The sequence below is a fragment of the Ailuropoda melanoleuca genome, chromosome X (genome assembly GCF_002007445.2).
Source record: "Ailuropoda melanoleuca isolate Jingjing chromosome X, ASM200744v2, whole genome shotgun sequence".
In the NCBI taxonomy this organism is placed as follows: domain Eukaryota; kingdom Metazoa; phylum Chordata; class Mammalia; order Carnivora; family Ursidae; genus Ailuropoda; species Ailuropoda melanoleuca.
In genome coordinates this window covers 38,489,139-38,511,615 of record NC_048238.1, presented here as the reverse complement: position 1 = coordinate 38,511,615, position 22,477 = coordinate 38,489,139, and the positions used below count along the sequence as shown (strand labels likewise).

General features: G+C 35.5%; 1 protein-coding gene across 7 annotated transcripts in view; it reads right to left on the bottom strand.

Annotated features, from left to right (window-relative positions):
* Window positions 1-22,477, bottom strand: part of KDM6A (lysine demethylase 6A) — a 204,769-nt gene that overhangs the window by 21,462 nt on the left and 160,830 nt on the right. For all 7 annotated transcript variants that reach the window (XM_011237210.3, XM_011237211.3, XM_002929208.4 and 4 more), the window contains 9 exons: window positions 17,707-17,836; window positions 16,141-16,246; window positions 15,333-15,538; window positions 13,318-13,382; window positions 13,168-13,242; window positions 12,456-12,604; window positions 5,210-5,324; window positions 1,937-2,124; window positions 986-1,127 (listed from right to left, as the gene is read on the bottom strand). In XM_011237210.3, the coding sequence (XP_011235512.2) occupies window positions 986-1,127; window positions 1,937-2,124; window positions 5,210-5,324; window positions 12,456-12,604; window positions 13,168-13,242; window positions 13,318-13,382; window positions 15,333-15,538; window positions 16,141-16,246; window positions 17,707-17,836 (1,176 nt within the window). The remainder of the gene's footprint in view (window positions 1-985; window positions 1,128-1,936; window positions 2,125-5,209; window positions 5,325-12,455; window positions 12,605-13,167; window positions 13,243-13,317; window positions 13,383-15,332; window positions 15,539-16,140; window positions 16,247-17,706; window positions 17,837-22,477) is intronic.

Genomic DNA, 22,477 nt, shown 5'->3' with positions numbered 1-22,477 from the left:
CACGAAACGTATCAACACTTATAGTCTCTACAACACTTTACAGAAACTATTAAAAGAATAAAGGACTTGTAAAACTTAATCTAATCCATCATTTTCCATATTTCTTTGACCAGAATCGCCCACCTTTTCAGGGTAGGGGCGGCAGTGGTAGAAAATACAGTTTAAGGAAACACTGCTGGGGCGCCTGGGTGGCACAGCGGTTAAGCGTCTGCCTTCGGCTCAGGGCGTGATCCCGGCATTATGGGATCGAGCCCCACATCAGGCTCCTCTGCTATGAGCCTGCTTCTTCCTCTCCCACTCCCCCTGCTTGTGTTCCCTCTCTCACTGGCTGTCTCTATCTCTGTTGAATAAATAAATAAAATCTTAATAAATAAATAAATAAATAAATAAGGAAACACTGCTATATAGCACTGTTTGAAAATATTACTTCTAAATATATTTACAAAATAGCTAAGATAGAAACTGACAATAAATGAGAAGCTTAGTAGGATATATATATTCAAATAACTTGTATTAGGTGTTTAAAGCAGCTAAGAAAAGGGACAATTATAAGATGGATGATTTCATTAAAACAAGTAAAAAATTGGCATTTTAGTTAAGTCCCTATATTACATGCTAATTTATCTGTACCAGCAATTATTTTGTGATGCCATTCTCTCCCCCTGATACCAAGGGCAGTCTTTCAATATTAAAACTCAAGTTCTCCTAGGAATCAGGTGGCTCAAAGGGTAGTGGGGAAGCACAGGCCCATGAACCTACTGGTTTAGAATCATTTGTGTGCCTTCAATCCTCTTTGTACCATAATGTACTGACTATCTGGATGGGAAAAATACTTTTAATGTGTGGATTCTTGTACTACATTTTATTATTCTTCTGGACCATTTTGTTGTGATGTCAACGTAATTCTATTGGGGGGGGGGGAAGTACTGAATAGTTAACACTCCCCAAAGAGAGAGGGACTACAGCAGTTTTAGAAAGCACTTACTTAATCATTTCAAAAAGCTTTGGATCTGAGACCTTGATATTTCGTGCCATATTCCAGGAAAGATGAACCATGGGTACTATTGACTTCACACTTTGCAATTTGTTCCATTCGTACCGTTCCACTGCCAATTTATACTGGCAGGCTAGGAAAAAAAAAACAGTTATAAAATAGCAACCCAAAGTACCAAAAGATATGAAGTTACCATTATCACCTTCTCAGATGATATCAATACCAATTCTGAAAACCACAAAACATTACAAAAATAATTTTTATGTTTCTTTGATAATTATGGCAATAACAACAGTAGTGAACACATAAAGAGTGCTTACTATAATTATGTGCCAGGCATTGTGCTGAGCTATTTTTATACATTATCTTATTTCATCTTTATCATCACCTTATTAATTTTATTATTCCCATTATACAGATGAAGAAATTGAGGCCCAGAGAGGTTATATAACTTGCCCAAAGTTGCAAGAGCCAGATCCTGGTCCTAATCCAGGTCTTTCTGGCTCTAAAGGCCATATTCTTAATCTGAATTTTCTACTGCCTGAAGGCAGGCATAATTCAAACAGATTTTGACATAAAAGGGCTATTCATACAGCATACCAGATAAAAGAAAAATCTGAAAGAATGAATAACCACTCCATTTTGCCTTCTCCCATAAAGGGTTTCCTTTATAAAACAAAACCAAGCACTCTAAAAAGTATTAAAAGTATATCTTCCTTGTATATAAAGACATAAATTTGTTATTTGCTGAAATCTATGGTCTTGTATTTCTACCTGTTAATTTGAATTTAATTTCTGGTACTACAAATTAAAATTTTATTCAAGGAAACACAATTCTTCCTCCAATTTCTAGGGAGTTATATTCTAAGAAAAAAAATAAACCTATCAGATACAATCCTTTATAAATTAAACTTTTTTTTTAAAGCATATTCTTTAAAATACCTGTAAGTGGACCAACATTCCAAGCAATGTTGTTGCACCAGCCAATAGCCTGAACCCAATGAACAGTGCCTGCATTTATCCAGACCAAATCTCCAGGTCGCTGAATAAACCTATACACTGGAACATTTGCTTCATAAAGATCTTCGAGGTTGGGCCACCAAGAACCCATTAGGAAATTCAAATTATTTCTGAAATAAAAAATAATGCAAATGGATCAAATACTTTAATAAAGCTCCTTAGTAAGACTGGAAAACAAGGTCAAAACTTCTTAAAACATGCCCAAAACTTCTTAAAACTGCATTGAAACTTAACTGCTTGTTCAATAAGAACTACTATATGTAAAAAGTGAGTAAAATTAATTATAGTGGAACTGACATCAAATCATTTAGGTCCATAAACAGGAATGCTACGGCAGATATAATAAAGTATTAGGAACTTCGACTTCCGAGGCAAAGTGGAAAACAGAATGGTCTCTACAGCTGTTTTGAATTCTAAGCAGGAAAAGGAGACAGGACGTCAGTCTCTTGAGTTTTGATGACTAGTTAAAACTGTGCAGCTGAAAACAACTTCATAAAAAATGAACAATCATACACATGCACAAATAACCGTCATCACTGCCACCGCCACCAATGTACTTTGGAAACATTCTTTGGATCTTAGTAAGCTTTTACTTTAAAATCTGGCTGCTTCTTATTCCACTTCATCATGATATAAAATGAAGCATTTTTGTAAAATTCAATTAGCGACATTTTGGGGAAGGAAGAACTTGCAGAATAGAAACATTCCTTTCCTTAAGATCTAAGAAGTAGTCTTTATTTCTGTCCTGTGCCAAAGGATACAGTAAAGTGTACCTTGAAATTATTCTCATTGGTTTAAATTTAATTTTTTTTTGTCTAGATCAAGGGCTGGCAAACTGTGGCCCATGGGCCAAATCCAGCTCACCTAGTTTTGTAAATGAAGCTTTTATTAGACCATAGCCATGCCCACCCATTTACATATTATTATATATGATTGCTTATGTACTGCAGTGATACAGCTGTGACAGATACCATACGACCTGCAAAGCCTTAAATATTTATTATCTGGCCCTTTATGGAAAAATCTTACCAACACCTGATGTAGATGGAACTTTGCCTATGTTTTTCCTTAAAAAAATGCAGGGCTGCTCTTCAAAGTCTAGAAGACTGCCAATGGTAGGCTAAGGGCAAGGGGATATGAATGGGCTTACTGTCTGTAATAAGGCTCAGTAGATACAGTCCAGAAAAGCTTGCCTATGAAGCAAAATATGGTTACAAATTCTATCCCTACTTCACCCATGTGTTGCCATCGTAACAGTGGAGAAAACTTTCTATCCAAAAGCAAGCAAGCAATCAAGTAAGCAAGACCACCAAATAATCAACAACTAAGTCAAAAATAAATGAATGAATAAAGTTATCCAAAAAAGCAAGCATCCTTTTTACAATATATTCAAGTGCATGGTTACTTCAAGACAGATATTGTTTAAAGTCGTAACAAAAACTACAGACATGGTCAGGATCAGTCAGTATCAAAAACAACAATCCTTATGTGAAACAAAATTACACTGAAATGCTGGGGTATCAAGTGCTATTTCTGCAGCTTAAATTTCCCTAACCCTTCATACTAACTTTGTTATTTTTATTATCCCCAAGTTCACACTTTTTAGACATCATGTGGCTCTTCTAATTACCTTTGTTCTCAGATTACCTCCCCATTAGGTAGGAAAGAAAAACTAAATCCTGAAGAGAGCCAATCTTTACTCAGAAATAATGAACAAGGATCAGTGTACTGTGGTTGTCATAATACACTACTATTTCTGTAGCACAATGGAGATTTCCTGTACGACACTGCTTTCTCTGCTACCACCACACCACTGGTCCATAAAACTAAGCACAGATTAAAGTAGATCAGGTTATTTCATTGGAGCATTTGAACTTCAAAATTCCCCATCTTTGGCTTTCTTATATGAAAGGAAAACTGTGTGTTAAACAGTAAAAAACAATGAAAAGTAATTATCTGTTGCCTGTATATAAGGAAATTTTGGATTAGTGTGGGGTTTTTTGGTAACTATATTTACACTTGTTACTAAACCAAGACATTTACAGCAAAAATCCTGGAACCCAAGATAAAAAAAAATTCTAAGTATGTGGAGTACATGTATAGTTAGTTTTCAGAATCTCTTATAATGTAAATGTTTCTGGTGGTTCCCCCTTTACCTTCTTGGGGTGGGGAGAATAACACCATATATAAGTATAATTTATGTTTTTAACCACAATAATTTTCCAATGTTATTACTAACTGAAAATATCAGGTGCTTACATAATGGAGTACTTTCAAAAAAAAAAAAAAAGGAGAGAAAGAGTAAATTTCCATTCAAATAATTAAGTTTAAACCAATGAAAATAATTCCAAGGTACTCTTTAATACAAGATAAAGAAATAAAGGAAGGCTGGGGCGCCTGGGTGGCACAGCGGTTAAGCGTCTGCCTTCGGCTCAGGGTGTGATCCCGGCGTTATGGGATCGAGCCCCACGTCAGGCTCCTCCGCTATGAGCCTGCTTTTTCTTCTCCCACCCCCCCTGCTTGTGTTCCCTCTCTCGCTGGCTGTCTCTACCTCTGTCGAATAAATAAATAAAATCTTTAAAAAAAAAAAAGAAAGAAAGAAAGAAATAAAGGAAGGCTATTTCTAGGACCTTAAAGAAAGGAATACTTCTACTAGGTGAGATCCTTCAATTAAAGAAAAGAAAATCTGAAGCAGCTGATTAAATTTTATAAAATTCTTTTATAGGAATAATTGCCAGTGTAGTTTTAAAAAGGATTTATATTATGGTGATATGACAAAGAGTATTATGTTCAAACTTGAGTTATTAACAACCTATGAAGGTGCTCTACTACAGAATTCCTTCCACTTCTAAAACCATTCAGAGTAAAGTAATTTTTCTTGGAATATAGATCTCCCACATGAGCAAGTATTTATGCATCAATTGTTCAATTAACCTAATAAACAATTCAACCTTCCTATCTTCTAAATTCAAGACTGTTACTACTGCATGGAATGGTTTCAAGGCATGTTTCTTAAAGTATTCTCAGTAATGCAAAGGAATAGACTTGGAATCAAATCAATTTAAATGAATTTTTTGCTGAATGGTAAGTGAAAACTGGTTACACACATTAGGACATCCAGGTTAGTAAGCAGTCCTTTATAATTACTGTTTTTGAATAATTATGTTTAAAAAAAATTTTAGTTCGGAAACCTACTTTTCACAGAAGTCATTCAGAACACCCCAATAACCTTCAGGGACAACAAACCATTCACAGTCACCTGGACCAATATTTATGTTAACTGAACAGAAGTTGTTATTTTCTTGATGTCCTGAAATGAGAAAAGAAAAACAGTAATCAGCACACTATAAGTTCTACAGAAAAATGTGTCTTTAGAAATAAGACCTCGGAAATGTTCGACACCAAATGTTCTGGTGGTATTCAGCTGTTTGTCATTATTTTGTGTCTAGTTTAGAGCAGAGTTTGGTCAGCTCCTAACTTACTCAGTAAGACCTTCTGCAGAGGTAGTCTAAATCATGACTAAAAGCTTAGGTTCTAGAGCCAGGCTCCTAAGCTTATGTGAATCTGGGCAAGTTGCCAAATCTTTCTGACTCAGTTTCCTTATATAAAAGATTAGATAATAAAAATTCCAATAAATTATTGGGTTGTTCTGAGGATCAATGAAATAATGACTGCTTTGAACAGTGCCAAATATACGGTAGGTAATAAGCATTAGCTATTATTGATATCATTACTTCTTTGTGAACTAATCCCTATTCCTCACAAGTAGTATTAGGACATCAGTAAAGAGGCAAGAAATCTGATGGTTCTCAAATGTAGCTGTGGGAGTACTGTCAATGAAAGTGATGAAGCAGGGAGAACTCTTTAGAGAACACTAAAAAAAGAAAAAGAAAAAACCTAGTAAAAACTGCCAGAAGCAACTTTACTTACTAGAACTCTGGGCAACAGCTGAAGGTTTACAGCAACCAAGTGAATGCCTGACCAGAAAGAACTTATATAACACAGTAGAAGACTTTTATGTCACTTTAACTTACCTTATCCCCACCCACATCACTAGTGTGGCAGTGGACTTAAAAATGGTAGTCTTGTGTTCCTAGTGTGAGTGTCCCTGGTTCTGGAGGGAACAGAGTGGATCCTGTTTCCTAGGAATTATGTTTTTCTGTTTCTACTTGACCGGAGTTTCCCCAAAAGACTAACACAAGGAGCTTCACTCTATCAGGGCAAGTGGTTCAGTAGAGAAGGTTCCCCCAGAACAATGAAAGGCCAATGAACAAGCTGATGCTCCCAAGGGCAAAAACAAAGAGTAGGGCAAACAACAGACACACCAAAGGCCCGGAAAGAAAAGCTAGGGAGTGAGATTTGAAGGGAATACAGGCTTTGAAAAGTTCCCGTGAATACTGGTGAATTTAGAAAGCCACATGCATACCCAGAGCAGGGCGAATGCTCAGAAATATACCTCAGACCATAAACTTTAACTTCTTGCTTATCTTTAGGTGCAGTGCAAGCAAGGAGGTAAATGCTAAAAGTACAATTGTAAGCAGCATGGCTAAGTGTAGGAGTGACTCAACACAGAGGCAATCTGCAAAGACCTGAAGAATTATTTTTTCTTTTCTTTCTGTTCATTTTTCCATTCTTCTTTCTTTTTTTGGCACAAAGCACTGAAGGAAATCTCTGTCAGGTCACTGGCTAACTGCTGAGATAATAGAAAAGAAACTTCAGTACCCACACATGCCAAGGAACACAGTCTTTGTGAAAATACTGTGGAAAAGTCACTGAACAAACAGACAACTGCACCCCACAATAAGCAAGAACAAACCCTGGAGAGGGAGAATCTGATTTCTGTAATTGCCACATGACAACATTCAAAATGTCAAAATATTAGCACAGTACTATGCTTAAGGAACAGAGACTTCAGGGAGTACATCTGACTGAGAATAGTCTTGTTTCTTTTTAAATTCTCAGAGTCTGTTTTTACAAAAAATTATGAGGCTTGCAAATAAACAAGAATGTATGACCCAGTCACAGGAAAAAAAAAAGAAGAAATAATTAACAATAACTATTCCTGAAAAAGAACAGACACTGGACTTAATAGCCAAACACTTTAAATTAACTGTCTTATATACTTTAAAGAGCTAAAAGAAACCATAGACAAGAACCACAGGAAACAAGGAGAATGAGGTCTCAACAGAGATTATTAATAAAGAGACAGAAATTATCATAAAAAAATTTAAGCTGAAAAGTATAACTGAAATTAAAAATTCACTAGTGGGTTTCAAACAGCATATCTGGGCAGGTTAAAGCCAAGAATCCACAAACTTGCAGATAGTCAAATGAAACTAACCATTTTGAGAAGAAAGAAAATAGAATGAAGAAAAATTAAGAGAGCCTAAGGGACCATCAAATACAGTAACCTATGCCTTGTGGGGGAGTCCCAAAGAAGAGGAGAAAGGACAGTAGGAATATATGAAGAAATGATGGTCCAAAACTTCCCAAATTTGACAGAAGAACATGGATCTATACATCAAAGAAGCTAAAGAAACTCCAAGGTAGGAAAAACTGAGAGATCCACACCAAGACACATTTTAGTCAAGCTGTAAAAACCCAAAGAGAATTTTGATAGCAAAAAAAAAAAAAAAAAAAAAAAAAGATTTGTCACATGCAAGGGGTTATTGATAAGATTAATAGCTGATTTCAGATCAGAAACCATGGAAGACAGAAAGCAACAGGGTAACACATTTAAACTGCTGAAATAAAAAAAAATTAACCAAGAAGTCCATATCTGGCAAAAATATTCTTCAAAAATAAAGGAGAAACTAAGACATTCTCAGATAAACAAAAGCTGAAAGAGTTTGTCACTAGCCAATCTGCCATATAAGAAAATGCTAGATGGGCGCCTGGGTGGCTCAGCCGTTAAGTGTGTGCCTTTGGCTCAGGGTGTGATCCCGGAGTCCTGGGATCAAGCCCCACATCAGGCTCCTCTGATGGGAGCCTGCCTCTTCCTCTCCCACTCCCCCTGCTTGTGTTCCCTCTCTCGCTGGCTGTCTTTCTCTCTGTCAAATAAATAAATAAAATCTTTAAAAAAAAAGAAAAATGCTAGAGGCTGAATTTTCAGGCTGAACTGAAACAAAGACAGTAATTCACAACCCTGTGATGAAGAGATAAAGCACTACAGTAAAGGTAACTACCTAAGTTGGAAGATTCACACTTTCCAGTTGGAAGATTCACACTTTCCAATTTTGAAACTTACCTCAAAGGTACAGCAATCAAACCAGCATGGTACTGACATAAAGAGGAGATATAAATCAAGGATAGAGCATCAAGATTTCAGAAATAAATGCATACATCTGTGGTCAATGGATTTTCAACAAGGGTGCTAAGACCCTTCTATAGAGGAAATAGTCGTCTAACAAAGAGTGCTGGGACAACAACTGGATATGTAAAAGCATGAATTTGAACCCTTAACTCATATAAAACCACATATAAAAATTAGCTTAATATGGATCAAATATCTAAACACAAGAGCTGGAACTACAAAAATCTAAGAAGAAAAATAGGGGTAAAACTTTATAACCCTGGATTCAGCAGTGGTTTCTTACATATGATACCAAAAGCACATGCAACCAAACAAAAAAATGGATAAACTGAACTTAATCAAAATTAGAAACTTTTGTGCATCGAAGAACACTATATCAAGAGAATGAAGTAACAACTTAAAGGATAGGAGGAAATATCTGCAAATCCTATTATCTGATACGGGATTAATCATATATCTGATAAGGGATTAATATGCAAAATATAAGCTCCTACTCCTCAACGACAAAAGGACAAACAACTGAATTTAAAAATGGGCAAAGGACTTGAACGGACAATTTCCCAAAGTAGACAATATAATATAATGGCCAGCAAGCACATGAAAATCAAAACCACAGAGAAAAACCACTTCACATCCATTGGGTTGGCCATAATAAGAAAAAATGGAAAATAATCAGTGTTGGTGAGGAGGTGGAAAAACTGGAACTTTCATACACTGCTAGCATGAATGTAAAATGGTGCAGGTACTGTGGAAAGCAGTTTGGCAGCTCCTCAGAAAGTTAAACATAGAATCACCATATGAACCAACAGTTCAAATCCTAGGTATATAACCAAAAGAACTGGAAACAGGGATTCAGACAAATACTTGCACCTGAATGTTCACAGAAACACTATTCACAACAGCTAAAAAGTGGATTCAACCCAAATGTCCATCAACTGATGAGCGGATAAACAAAATGTCCTAAATCCACAAAATGGAATATTTGGCCATAAAAAGGACTGAACCATTAATATGATACAGATGAACCTCAAAAACATGCTGAGTGAAAGAAGCCGGACACAAAAGGGAACATGTTATATTATTATTCCCTTTATATGAAACATCCACAACAGGTAATTCTATAGAACCAGAAAGCAGACTACCAGTTGCCAGGGGCAGAAGGAAGTGGGGAATGGGGAGTTAAAGCTTAATGGGTACGAGGTCTCCTTTTGGACAGATGAAAATCTCTTGGAACTACACAGAGGTGATGGCTATACAGCATAGTGATATGCACTAAATGCAACTGAACTGCATTTTAGTTTTAAAAGGATTAGTTTTGCTGTATGATTTTTACCTCAACAGAGAAAAATGTAGCTGCTCTCACCATACCCTGTGTCTTTTACACATGATAGTATGACGTGAATATGGTACTCTTAATACTTACAAACTGTCTCTCACCGTGAGCAGATGGTTGGAATTGTACATGGTATGGACTCTAAAATAAAATTTAGCACTAATTATAATTAGAGATGCTGAAATCCCACTGTCAAATTCAAAATGTTTGGGGTAGAGCCTGAGAGCATTTCTATAGCTTAGAACGTACATGACTGATCGTAAAGTCCATGAGGTAGGTAACACATTTATCTATGTAACTCCGGGAACAAAGTGTTTGCCCCATAAAAAAGTATTTCAACATAATTTTTTAAAAATTGAATTAAACTAATTAAACTATCCATTTCTTCTAACATCGAGTTGTCTAATATAGTAACCAACCAAAATGGGGTTTATATGAGCTGAGATGTGCAGAAACTATAAAGTACATACTGGATTTCAAAGACTTAATATGAAAAAAAAAAAGTGAAAAATCCCATAACTTTTGTATTAATTAGAAGTTGAGGGGCGCCTGGGTGGCACAGCGGTTAAGCGTCTGCCTTCGGCTCAGGGCATGATCCTGGCATTGTGGGATCAAGCCCCACATCAAGCTCCTCTGCTGTGACTGCTTCTTCCTCTCCCACTCCCCCTGCTTGTGTTCCCTCTCTCACTGGCTATCTCTATCTCTGTCGAATAAATAAATAAAAAAAATCTTAAAAAAAAAATTTAGAAGTTGAAATGGTAAGATTTGGATATACCAGGCTAAAATTATTTTCACCTATTTTGTTTTACATTGATATGACTACTATAAAACTTTAAATCATATATATGACTTGCATTATATTTCTACTAGACAGCATTACTCTAAGGGAATTCCTTAGAGAATGTTTCAGTGTTCCACAGGACACTTCTGAAAAACTAATGCCTTATATACAAACTGAAAAAAACCCCAAACAGTTCAGACACAAGTGACAAAGAAGTCATCTACCAAGTTTGATTTTTCCCTGATTTGTAATGAAAAACTGCTTTTTCTTTTTGAGTTGAGGGTATTATTTACATAAAATAATTCAAATTGGAATGAATCTTAAAGAACCAATCCAATACTGCATACTTAAGAAAAATGAACTCTTGGGCGCCTGGGTGGCACAGTTGGTTAAGCATCCGACTCTTAGTTTTGGCTCGGGTCCTGATCCCACGGTTGTGAGATCAGGCCCCGTGTTGGGCTCCACACTCCTTGCAGAGTCTGCGTGAGATTCTCTGTCCCTCTCCCTCTGCCCCTCCCGCTCATGCTCTAAAATAAATAAGTAAATCTTTAAAAAAAATAAAAAGAACTCTACATAGAGTTCAAATAACTTGCCCAGGATTTACATCAGTGTCTAAATGGCAAAGTGGGGAGCATATAGCTCTTCTGCCATTTATTCCAGAATTGTTTCCACTTCACCCAACTATGGATAAAAATATCACAGAATTGGGCTTCCAATGGCTTGAAGATAAAAACTACTACAACCTGATGGTTCTAAATCCTGGCTGTAGTATAATCCTCTGGGGAACTTTTTAAAATATATTGTAGCTGATCCCAATCTCCAGAGATTAATCAACTATTTATTTTTATTTTTTTTAAAGATTTTATTTATTTATTTGACAGAGACAGCCAGCAAGAGAGGGAACACAAGCAGGGGGAGTGGGAGAGGAAGAAGCAGGCTCCTAGTGGAGGAGCCTGATGTGGGGCTCGATCCCAGAACATCGGGATCACGCCCTGAGCCGAAGGCAGATGCTTGACAACTGTGCCACCCAGGCGCCCCATCAACTATTTATTTTTAAGAGAGATTCTAATGAGCAGTCAGGACTCGGAATCCACTGACCCATGTTACCCAGAAGCAAGCATAGCCCTATTTTGAAACAACTTTGTGGCTGCAATTCAATAAGCAGGTGACAAAGCAGGTTTTCACACCATGGCTGCTTCATGTTGCAAACAGAAACATCTGATGGTGATATGCAGCCTATAGGTACTGGTATATAAGTGAACTTGTTATCACCAGTCATTTGCCCTAATTTTTAAATATTCTGAACACCACTTGGAAATTTCATGTCAATCCAAGGGAACACAAAAAAGATAGTATATTAGTGTTGGACAGAATTTTAAGTTTAAAACCAATGTAATTCATTTTACAAATGAAGAAAAAGACCCAGAGAAGGAAATGTGACTTGCCAAAAGTGATGAGCCCAGTTAATAGGAAGTCCAGACTGGATACCAGGAGGACTCTAGTAATGTCTCCCCATCAAGTGCTTTGTGTGAACTGTGTGTTGCAACCCAGAGGATTACAACCTCTACTTCCTTACTTAAACGAAACAGAATGGAACAGACTAGAAAATGTATTACTCTATGGAACTGTTCTTGTATACACATATATGCACAAAGTTATAAAATGTATTTCTTAGTGTGACTGCGGCAAAAAGAAAAGTTTAGAAAAAACTGTATCCTATCACTCTGCAGGAGATGGGATCAACAACAGTCTCTAAGCCACAGGGACTTTCCCAGGAGTGCTCCAATGACCCTTTTTCCAGATTAAACTGCTATTGTTTCAGGACTATTCTATTTTAAAAAAGATAATATAAAGGGGAAAAATCTTAATAATACAAGTCAAACCTTATAACAGGAGTAATCCTTTCAGTTTCATTCACTGTAAATGAAAGAATCTGGTTCTCTTTTGCACGTTTCACATTTTGATTATTTCTGTTTTTCAACTGTAGGAGATAATGTTAGTTCATAGAAGTTACCTGGTGTTCTGCTTCCTGGAACTTTCATGTATAGCTGAACTGTGTTCATGCCCAGTATGGTATGACCAACGTGGCTTAGAAGATTTCCTGCTGATACGACACGCACAAAAGCAGGAAGTTTAGTCAGCTCATGTAGCTGCAACTTCCACCTGCAATAAAATAACAGATTAAGAGTGAAACCCTCCTACAAATATTTGTGGAAGTTAGCCATTTCTTCAAAAACTTTGTGTCCCAATCCGAAAAACAATGAAATCTATAAATACTGTAGTTCTGCATAGGAAACACTGAAATGCTTAATTTTTTCAATTTTTCCAAAGAAAACTTCCTAATGAAAAAGAGGCATAAACATGACTGAGTTAAAAACAGAACAAAAATACTGAGAAATGAAAGAAAAAAACCCAACTTCCTATTTTTGTAACTGTTGTATAATTTTATAAAATTATTATACATTATTAATCATAAAATGTAACTTTATGATTCTGTACTTAGCTTACAGTCAGGGTCTTGATGAAAACCTGTATAAGAGTTTTAAGTAAAGAAAATAACTTCATGGTAAAACCTAGCAAAAGTAATTTATCTAGAACTTGTGTTATCAACATGGAAAAATGACAAGGAAGGAAAGAGAAGAGGAAGGAAATTGTAGACAATTCTCAATCTTGCAGAGGATACCTCTTTGCCATCAGTTCACAGAAATACTACTATGAAGACTTACTTTTTGTCATCAGACAGGTCAATGTTGGTCCCAAACTTTATGGTTTTAAAGGGTCCTTTCCTCCTCCTCCCAGAACTTAAAAAAAGAGAGACAATATTAGAAACATGCTTTTTAAACAGAAATACTAAGTGGACATTAAAAATGACTTACTTATCTGAGGATGTAGATTCACTATCTGAGTGGTCTTTATGGTGACTTCTTTTCTCATTTTCTTCCTATAGATTAAGCAAAACGCATTCTTGTTTAGTATTCCACAGCCAGCTATCCTTTCTATCATGCAACTATAAAGTTCACACCTAGACTGATGATACTGTCTATGTATGGAAGCTAAGTTTCTATAGGCCTCTTTCACATGAAAATTCCTTCAAAGACCACACTTTAAATAAAAACCCAAGAAAAGTCAATGCTCACCACCCATCAGCATGGTATCCAACCTCCTCAGCCACAAAGTTATCTTAAGAATTCTTTCTTAATAACATTCTTCTATAAGGGGAGAAATCTATAGATTCTCATTCTTGCCCCATTTTTAAGAGGAGAGAAAAAAAAATTTTTTTTTAATTGAGAGGCCTATTCATCTTGATTATAAATTTTCTAAACTAGCAGCGGTGTATGGATGTGCATGTAACTATATATGTATAAGGGTAGAAGGTAAGATGTTCTCTACGGACAAATGGAAGAAATTCTCCCTGGGTTAAATCTTTCTTCCACAATGGATCATACACGAATGGTAACACATTTACAACATTAGTAGGAAAATAAGTGCTGCATAAATATAGGTGCTTTACAATGCAAATATTACTATTATTTGCAATTTTGGGGTCGCAGGTACAATATCTCTTAACACTGTCCTACTAATTGAGTTAGCAATACTTAGTACATTTTGGCCTCCCTCCCTTCAAATGTACAGTTTCTAAACATTTGTCGAATTTATCACATCTAATGGTCCATGCCTTTAAAGCACACAAAAAGGCATCTTTTCTTTGGTTATGGATCCCATGCCATATAAATACTCCACCTCTTACAATCTTTGCTGAAAGTCTGAACTAGAGATTCATATAGACAATTCACTGCAACTCATTAAAGCTGCAGGACAATTCTGATTAGATGAATTTCACTATAGGATATAGGGAATGGTAGTGAGAAAGAAATACAAATACACAATTCACAGGTACAAATGTTGCCTTCACTGAAAATGTGAACTCGAGGCAGAATTTTAAACAGATAAGCAAATCTAATGAATTACAAATTAAAGATTTGCAGGCACATATTAAGTTTTAGCTGTAGGATATGTACAAAACAACTTAGCAGTACAGACGAGTATGTGAGTAATACATTTAATAAACTCATTTTTGTGGATGTTTTATGTTCACTTTGTGGGAGAATTCACAAAGTTCTCATTATAGTGCTAAAGGATTTTGGTAATGATTCACTGCTGAAATGCCTGAGTCTTTTAATAATAATCCTCTGGTTATTTTTCCGCTTTGTTTTTTAATTTTCCATATATTTTGAAATAATTTATGCCTCTCCCTCAGTTTTCGCTTTCAGACTGAGGCCGGTAAGAACAACATTAATGTTTCCTGGAGGCCTTATCTATCAGATAATACTAACCTGGTAGAGGAGAAAAATGGGAAGGCACAAGACTAGGAATTTGGCAAGCATAAAGCAATCTTGAGACTAACTTTATCCTCTGATTATCAGTGGCTCTCAATCAGAGGCAATTTTACCCTCCAAGGGATATCTGGCATGTCTGGAGACCTTTTTGACTGTTACAACTGGGGTAGAAGGTAAGGGGTGTGCTACAGGCACCTAGTGGAGAGATGTCAGGGATGCTACCAAACACCCTACCATATGTAAGACAGCCTCCCACAACAATGTATTATCCAACCCAAAATGTTAATGAAGCCAAGACTGAGAAAGCCTGCTTTAAACAGAAACATCCCAGGGATGAGGGAGACATCTCACTAGACAGTAACAATATTTACTTTATCAACCCACAGGCTTGCTTAGATTTTACCAAGTGCAAACTGCAAAGCACTTACACAGTATTTCATGTAACTACAAAATAATGAGATGCTTACAAAAGAAATGTGCCCTTTCAAAATAAAAGAACATAAAACAATAAAATATTCTAAGAATAAAATAATGTTCAAGGAGTAAACACTTACTCTCAATGATTCCTGGAAGGAGGAGGCCTGGTACTGTGCATATTTAGCAATTGTAGTATGAGATCGATTACTTTCACAATGCCAGATTTTCTTCGTTCCAGTAGGATCCCAGTTTTCATCTGCTGGCTGCAACAACTGTGTCCTCACTTCTACCATATGTTCATTGTTAGCTTCCACCAACGTTTTGGTAGAGAAAAGTCCCAGGTCTTCATAAATAAATAAATGTAGTTAATAAATGAAAATTATATTTGGAATAATACATTAAAAGTGCTTTTATTAAGAAAAAAGGAAAATGTTTTATGGCATTCTATCCAGTTCCCCTAAAAACCAACCAGGGCCTCTGCACAACCTGAGCCTCGGGCCAGGTTTACACAACCAGACGATGAAGCCCCAGACCTAATTATCATGCCACCAACAAAGGCGGAATCAAGGGGCAGGCACTAGTTAGGAGGCTACAGTCTTCTTGGTAGCATTGACTTTTATCTACATTTTGTATTAAGAATTCTTTCATTAGATAACTTAAATCACAACTGTAATTACATAATTAGACCAAAACAAAAGCTAGATTTAAAAACCACCAGTAAATTGCCAGGAACCAATACTGTCATTGTATCTTCACATTACGGATTAAAGAAGTGATACAACCCCCCCCCACACACACACACACACTCACAGTACAGCCAGAAAACATTAAAATGAAAATGTGAAAACCAAAAAACTAAATAGAAGTATTTCTGCCAGTGCTTTAAGAGTCACAGATAACAAAAGGAAATATAAAAATGTTTCCTTTTTCTTATTTAAAGCTTACCCAACTTAAGAGCTCCAGCAAGGCCACGTATTACTGTAACAGGGTTGTTTGGATTTGTACAAAATTGGTGTAATGGAGGAAAGAAAGCATCACGTTTATTTTCCAACTGTAAAATTAAAACATATGGTTAGATCTCTGGGAAAACAGACCATTTATTTAAATATTATGCCAAATTCATATTCATCATTTATTGCAATTTCAACAATGCACCCTGTAATTTCTATATTATATTTCACAGCATTTTATCACTATGTCTTTTGACCCTAATTGTAATTAGATAGTAACCACAAGAAATAAAATTGAAACTTCAAAATCATAGCGATTTAAATATTATTCAATTTTATAAAGGAAGAAAATCCTATCACATGCTACAATGTGGATAAACCTTGAAGACACTATGTTCAGTGAGAATAAGGCAGTCACAAAAAGAAAAATTGTGTATAATTTTACTTATATGAGGTATCTAATGTAGTCAATTTATAGAAACATAAATTGGTGGCTACCCAGGGGCTGAGGAAACCAGGGAAAAGGGAGTTGCCATTTAATGGGTACAGAATAAGATGAAAAGGTTCTGGAAAAGTATTTTGCAACAATGAGAATATTACTTAACACTACTGAACTGTGTATTCAAAAATAGTTAAGATGGTAAATTTTATATTATGTGGGCTTTTTCCTCACAAAAAGAGAAAAGAAAACCACAAAAGGTCAAAGTGTTTTTAAAAATATTACCAAAGTGAAAAATCAAGCTGAAGGAGACTCATAAAAGATAAATCTTAATTTTGCATTTCCCTCTCTCAGACTTCAGTTTAGAAGTTTTATTACACGTCTATCCCAGTGCTTCTCTTACATACTAAAGGACCAATAAATGTTGGTTGGAGGAAGGATTAATATGATAATACTTGGCCTTCAAAGGGCAAAGACAGGGCCAAGTCTCCAAAAACAAACTTTACAGTTTAAAATTTTTTTCATTTGGGGTAGAACTGGGAGGATGGAAGGACATGGGGTAGGAGGACCTACTTGGGAGAAACGTAGTAAGAGTTGCTTTGATTGAACTTTTATCAACTTCCTACATCAGATGTCTAAATGTTCTTAAAGTAAAACTAACATCTGGTTTTAAATAATCTTCTAAAATTCTTTAAGAAAATGACATATCTATTATTACATTTTATATTCTCAAGTGCCTTTTTTGAAGGTAATTAAAACACACTTTTGTAGATGCATAAAGCAGAATGAATGTTAAGGTCCACACAACTAGTAGAATGCAGATTTAAAACTCAGCGTAAGCTATACTTTTAGGTGGTTTCTGCCTAATACTGTCAAAATTGGGGGCAGTAAGAAGTATTTCTCACTAATGTAATCATGGTTAGTAACTGATAAGGCATATTTTAAATGCTGTTATGAAGTCTTTCTGAATACATCTTTTTCCCCCAAAAACATTCAAGCTACTGCCAGTAATTTTAATGTTTCCTAAAGGGCATCCACATTAATTTAAAGCAAGATCTTACGAAAGACAGGTAGGTGCAAACACTGGTATAATTTATTTCTAGTCAGTCAATTCAGACTCACATAAATACTAGGTGTAGGTGGATTCAACTTGTCCTTTGGCAAGGGAGGGTATGGTGAAGATGGTGGTCTTGGAGGCGGACATTTATCCAATAAAATGCTACTGTTAGATAAGCCATTTTTACCTAGATTCCTTAAAAAAAAAGAAGAAGGGAGAATAAATCAGCTGTACATTTATTTAGAAAACAGGAAAAAAAATTCTGAATTAAGTCCTAATTAAGTTACTGAGCAGCTGCACAAATCCAGGACATTTGCATCTATCAGAAAAAACTAAGAACAATTATTAATTTCAGCAACTACTCAGCTTCATTCCTCTATTTTCATTGAAGTAAAGTAATAGAAAAAATAAGCACACGAATTATTGATGACAAGCCTTATTTTGCTCATAACTTTCCAATTATTTTCCTCACCTAAAGAACAAACACAAACTCCAATTTCCTCTCCACCATCTTCTACCATCAGAGTCTTTCCATTAAACATTAAAACAGTAACTTGAACAAAAAGGTCTAGATAATAGTAAAAATAGAATACGTCTTTCTTCCTATGTCTCATCTCAGCAATTATATCCAGAATATCTTTGTGATAATTCTCAAACCCAAAAAGATCTGTACCTTTTTTCCTCTCAAATCTGAAATGAATTTTCTGTGTGACTCCTTGACTAATAAAATTCAGCAAGACTCCAATCTACTGAACTTTATGGAAAGTATTTATGCCAATATCAGTATTCTCTGATATTCTATGTAATTATTACTTATTAGTGTTGGGGTTTCTTTTCCTTTAATGGGTTAAAGTATCATGTTTGTTAAGTTATAAATTCTTCAAATGTGGCAGAATTATTTCCAAACTGTAACACTTTTAGTGTTAAAAAAAATTTTTCTCCCCAACTTCTTAGAAAAGTCTATACCCAACTCAGAAAATCAGCAAGATATAATTTTGAGCTTTCAATTCATTGCAGGTTAACTTCACCCAATTATTATAAGTTCAAAAATAATCAACGCATTAAAATATCAAGTACTTTACCACCACAGTTTTAGTTAAGAATGTGAATATTCTAATTATGGCGGGGAGTTAAACTTAGTAATTTTACTCACTGAAGAAGGAATTAGCAATTTTTCATCATAAATTATAGAATACAGGTTGAAACAAAATTAATTTCCCTTATCTTGCTACGTTTTTGCCAAACTGAAAAAAAAAACTTACAAATCATTCTGTTTTGTTGGCATTAATGAAAACTAAGGCTTGAAATTCCACTGCTACAAACTTTTTTGAGATGTTACACTAAATAGAATCATGGATGTTATTTTCTTAACTTCTTCAACTGTAACCCCGAGTAAAAACAAAAGTGTTCGTGGCAGGTCTCAAAGGAATGAATTAAGCTTAAAATAACTGATTTTTTTTTTAAAGTATGTGAAACAGTTATTAAAGTGAAATTTTAAGTTCAACTAACAATTAAAGCTAAAGGTTAAACAAATGAATATTCTATCACAACATCTCTCAACAAAGCATGAGTGTCCTATACATTTAAAGATAGGCATTTAAGCTTTTAAATTTAGGTATAAAATCAGTACTAATTTATAAGTTCCATGGAAGTAGAAAATAGGTGGTTGACATTGGTAAAGAAACAATTCGAGTATTATCATTAAATCAATGCAAAATAAACATTCACTTACAATATACATGTAAATAACTGGTTTTCATGCTGAATTGTGTATTTGCCACTCATTAACTTTGGGATTTACACAAAATATGACTCTGAATACATAAAATTTGTTTTCTAGAGCAGGAGATAAATGTACAATATAGTAAATGATTAATATTTTAAGAAACTGGAAGATATGGACCACGCATTAAAACTGTACCATAAAAGAACATCTCATGCTAATTAAATGTGGCACCAAAATTTAAGCTTCTTTTTTTTTTTTTTAAGGTTTATTTTTTATTTATTCGACAGAGATAGAGACAGCCAGCGAGTGAGGGAACACAAGCAGGGGGAGTGGGAGAGGAAGAAGCAGGCTCATAGCAGAAGAGCCTGATGTGGGGCTCGATCCCACAATGCCGGGATCACGCCCTGAGCCGAAGGCAGACGCTTAACTGCTATGCCACCCAGGTGCCCCAAAATTTAAGTTTCTACAACATTCTGGACATTGAGAGATGAGACTAGAAAACAGGATTTGATAGATTAGCAGAATTCTGCCTCCATCATTTCTACAGTTCTGTAACAAAAGAAAAAAGGGAAATGGGAAAGTACGATAATGAAAAATACAGCTGCTTTCATTTTAAAATAGAAAAGAAAAAGGTGGCAGGGGGGAAGGTGAGACATGACTAAGGGAACGGATATTGATTGAACCACCAAATGCTGCAATTACAATTTTAAACCATAAAAGCAGCAAAGGTATTGTAATCGCTTTTTGATGTACAGCACTGGTCACCGTAACACTAAGATGAACCAAAAAAGACTCAGATTAAAAATAACCAACACTTTAAAAAGTAACTATATATGTGAAAAGAAGAGGGTAGTCAGAATAAACCATGTAATCAAATTGTATCTAGCAGTTTCCTACTGTATTGCAAACACTGACTCCCTGCTTTCTTGAGGTCAAGTCTGAAGCAAACAGGAACTTCCCTGAAGGAACTGTTGTAGGCAGTTGTCTATATAGTGACTATAAGCTTTTTCCATTGAAAACACACTTATCAGTCCTAACGTGAAGGACAGAACTGTGCATAACAGGAAAAGACTTTTTCTTCTGAACATGTAAGTGTCCAACATTGTTTATAATACTTCAAAAGCCAGGGTAATGAAACTAATATAACAACGTGAAGTGGAGAAAGGCATTGAAGACACAAAATACTATCCCATTTTAAATCCTTTTCTCTCACTTTGAAACTTTCCCCAAGCAAAGTAGAGTAGGAAACAATTAGTCATTGCCCAATTCTTTACAAAATTGGCTTAAACTTCTTTCAAATTTACCCATATCATTTGGTAGATAAATGAAGAAGTGCTCTGTAAGTAAACCAATCTACACTTTAACTTTGGTTATGAAGCTCCTAGACCAGAGACATCAAGTCTCTTGAGCCTAAGTCACTTTCCTCTTCCAAGTTCTGGATTCCTGCATGGCACAGGACATCACCAACAGAACAGAAATGGTAAACCTGATGCCTACAATTTGCTATCTTGACTTTTCTCTAAAGATTTGTATCTCTAATTTATCAGAGCATTTTTGGTCTCTTCATTAATAAACCAAGGCCTATAGTTACTAAAAAAAAAACCCAAGCAACCCCAGGGATCCATAGTGTTTTGATGTATCTAGCCACTTAACAAGTGTGGTGTGTGTGTGTGTATGTGTGTGTGTGTGTGTGTGTAATGCATAATATGCATGTATATGTATATATAAACACACACACACACACATATATATAATTAAGTCTATAAAAAGGCAAAATCGTCTTTTAAGAGCTAAACCTAAAAATAAAACTATAAGAATGTATTTAAAAATTCTGAAGTAATTATTTATATATACCTGAAAGGTGAGATGGAACATTATAATTTTTAATATATTAAGAAACACAGTCACATCTAGGTGCCCACAGCATAAGACTTTATTAATGAAAACTTACGGTAACTGCTACTATACACTGTTTATAACTTGCACTTCCATGGAACTCTTTGACAATATTCCTCCAGAATACCCTTAGATCCCATGTAGTATATGATATTAGTTTCGGACCTCTAAATTTTCCCCCATTTTCTAGAAACTGTCCTGAGATTAGAAAGAGTGGAAGAGGGAGGAAGCCCCTGCTCCAGCAGAGTGATGGCAGCAGTATCTAGGAAACAGGACAAGAGGCCCTAAGACCCGAGTGGGGTGCAGGGAGAAGGCAGCACAAACTGGCAGTGAGCCTAGGCACTGTGCTTAAGGAGAACTCAGGATAACATTCGATCTGGACATTAAAGCACACCTACTTTCTATTAGGCCCTAAGTTAAAATGCATGCCAGTGTAGCATCTACACAAAAGACTAACATAAAAAGCTTAAATCAAATTTAGAAATTCAGTAATCACACTATATGCTTTAGAAGAACTTGGTTCAATTTAGAGATCATCCAATGTGGTTTGACATGAAAAATGAAAAATCCTGTAAGACAGTCAAGATTAATTACGGTAGTTACCATGTTGTAGGCCACTGGGGAAAACGCTGCCAACAACGTGGACCCAACAGACAACATAAAGAAAATAATAAAATATGAAAAAGATGTAATTTTTGTCTATGTCAGAATAAAGGTGACAGCTTAATAGTGAAAAACAATGGACAGAAAATGAAAAGTAATGAAAAATAAAACACAGACCAAAAGGTGTTTTAAACAAACTCAAAAAGTCTTTAAAGAAAAAAAACTATAGTATATTTACAGCAGTGAAGTTCCAATATCGCTTAATTATAACTCTTCCATGCAAAAGTAATTCCTCTCCCTACTCCATTGCTTCTACCCCACGCTCCTCCCAAGCGGCAAACTATAGGATAACATTTAGTTTCATCTTACTCATTAGTGACAAACATTTAATGGTTGATCCATAATACCTTCTAATAAAGTAATCTAAATAGTAGAAATGATAACCATACTTTCAGACTCCAATAAATGAGATACATAAGCACCAGTAGCTGCAGGAAGAGATTTATAGAGATGCTAAGTGAGAACAGTTTTGAACCTTAAAATGCATTTAAAAAGGTACATTAAAAGGTCAACGTAGGACGCCTGGGTGGCTCAGTCAGTTACGTGTCTGC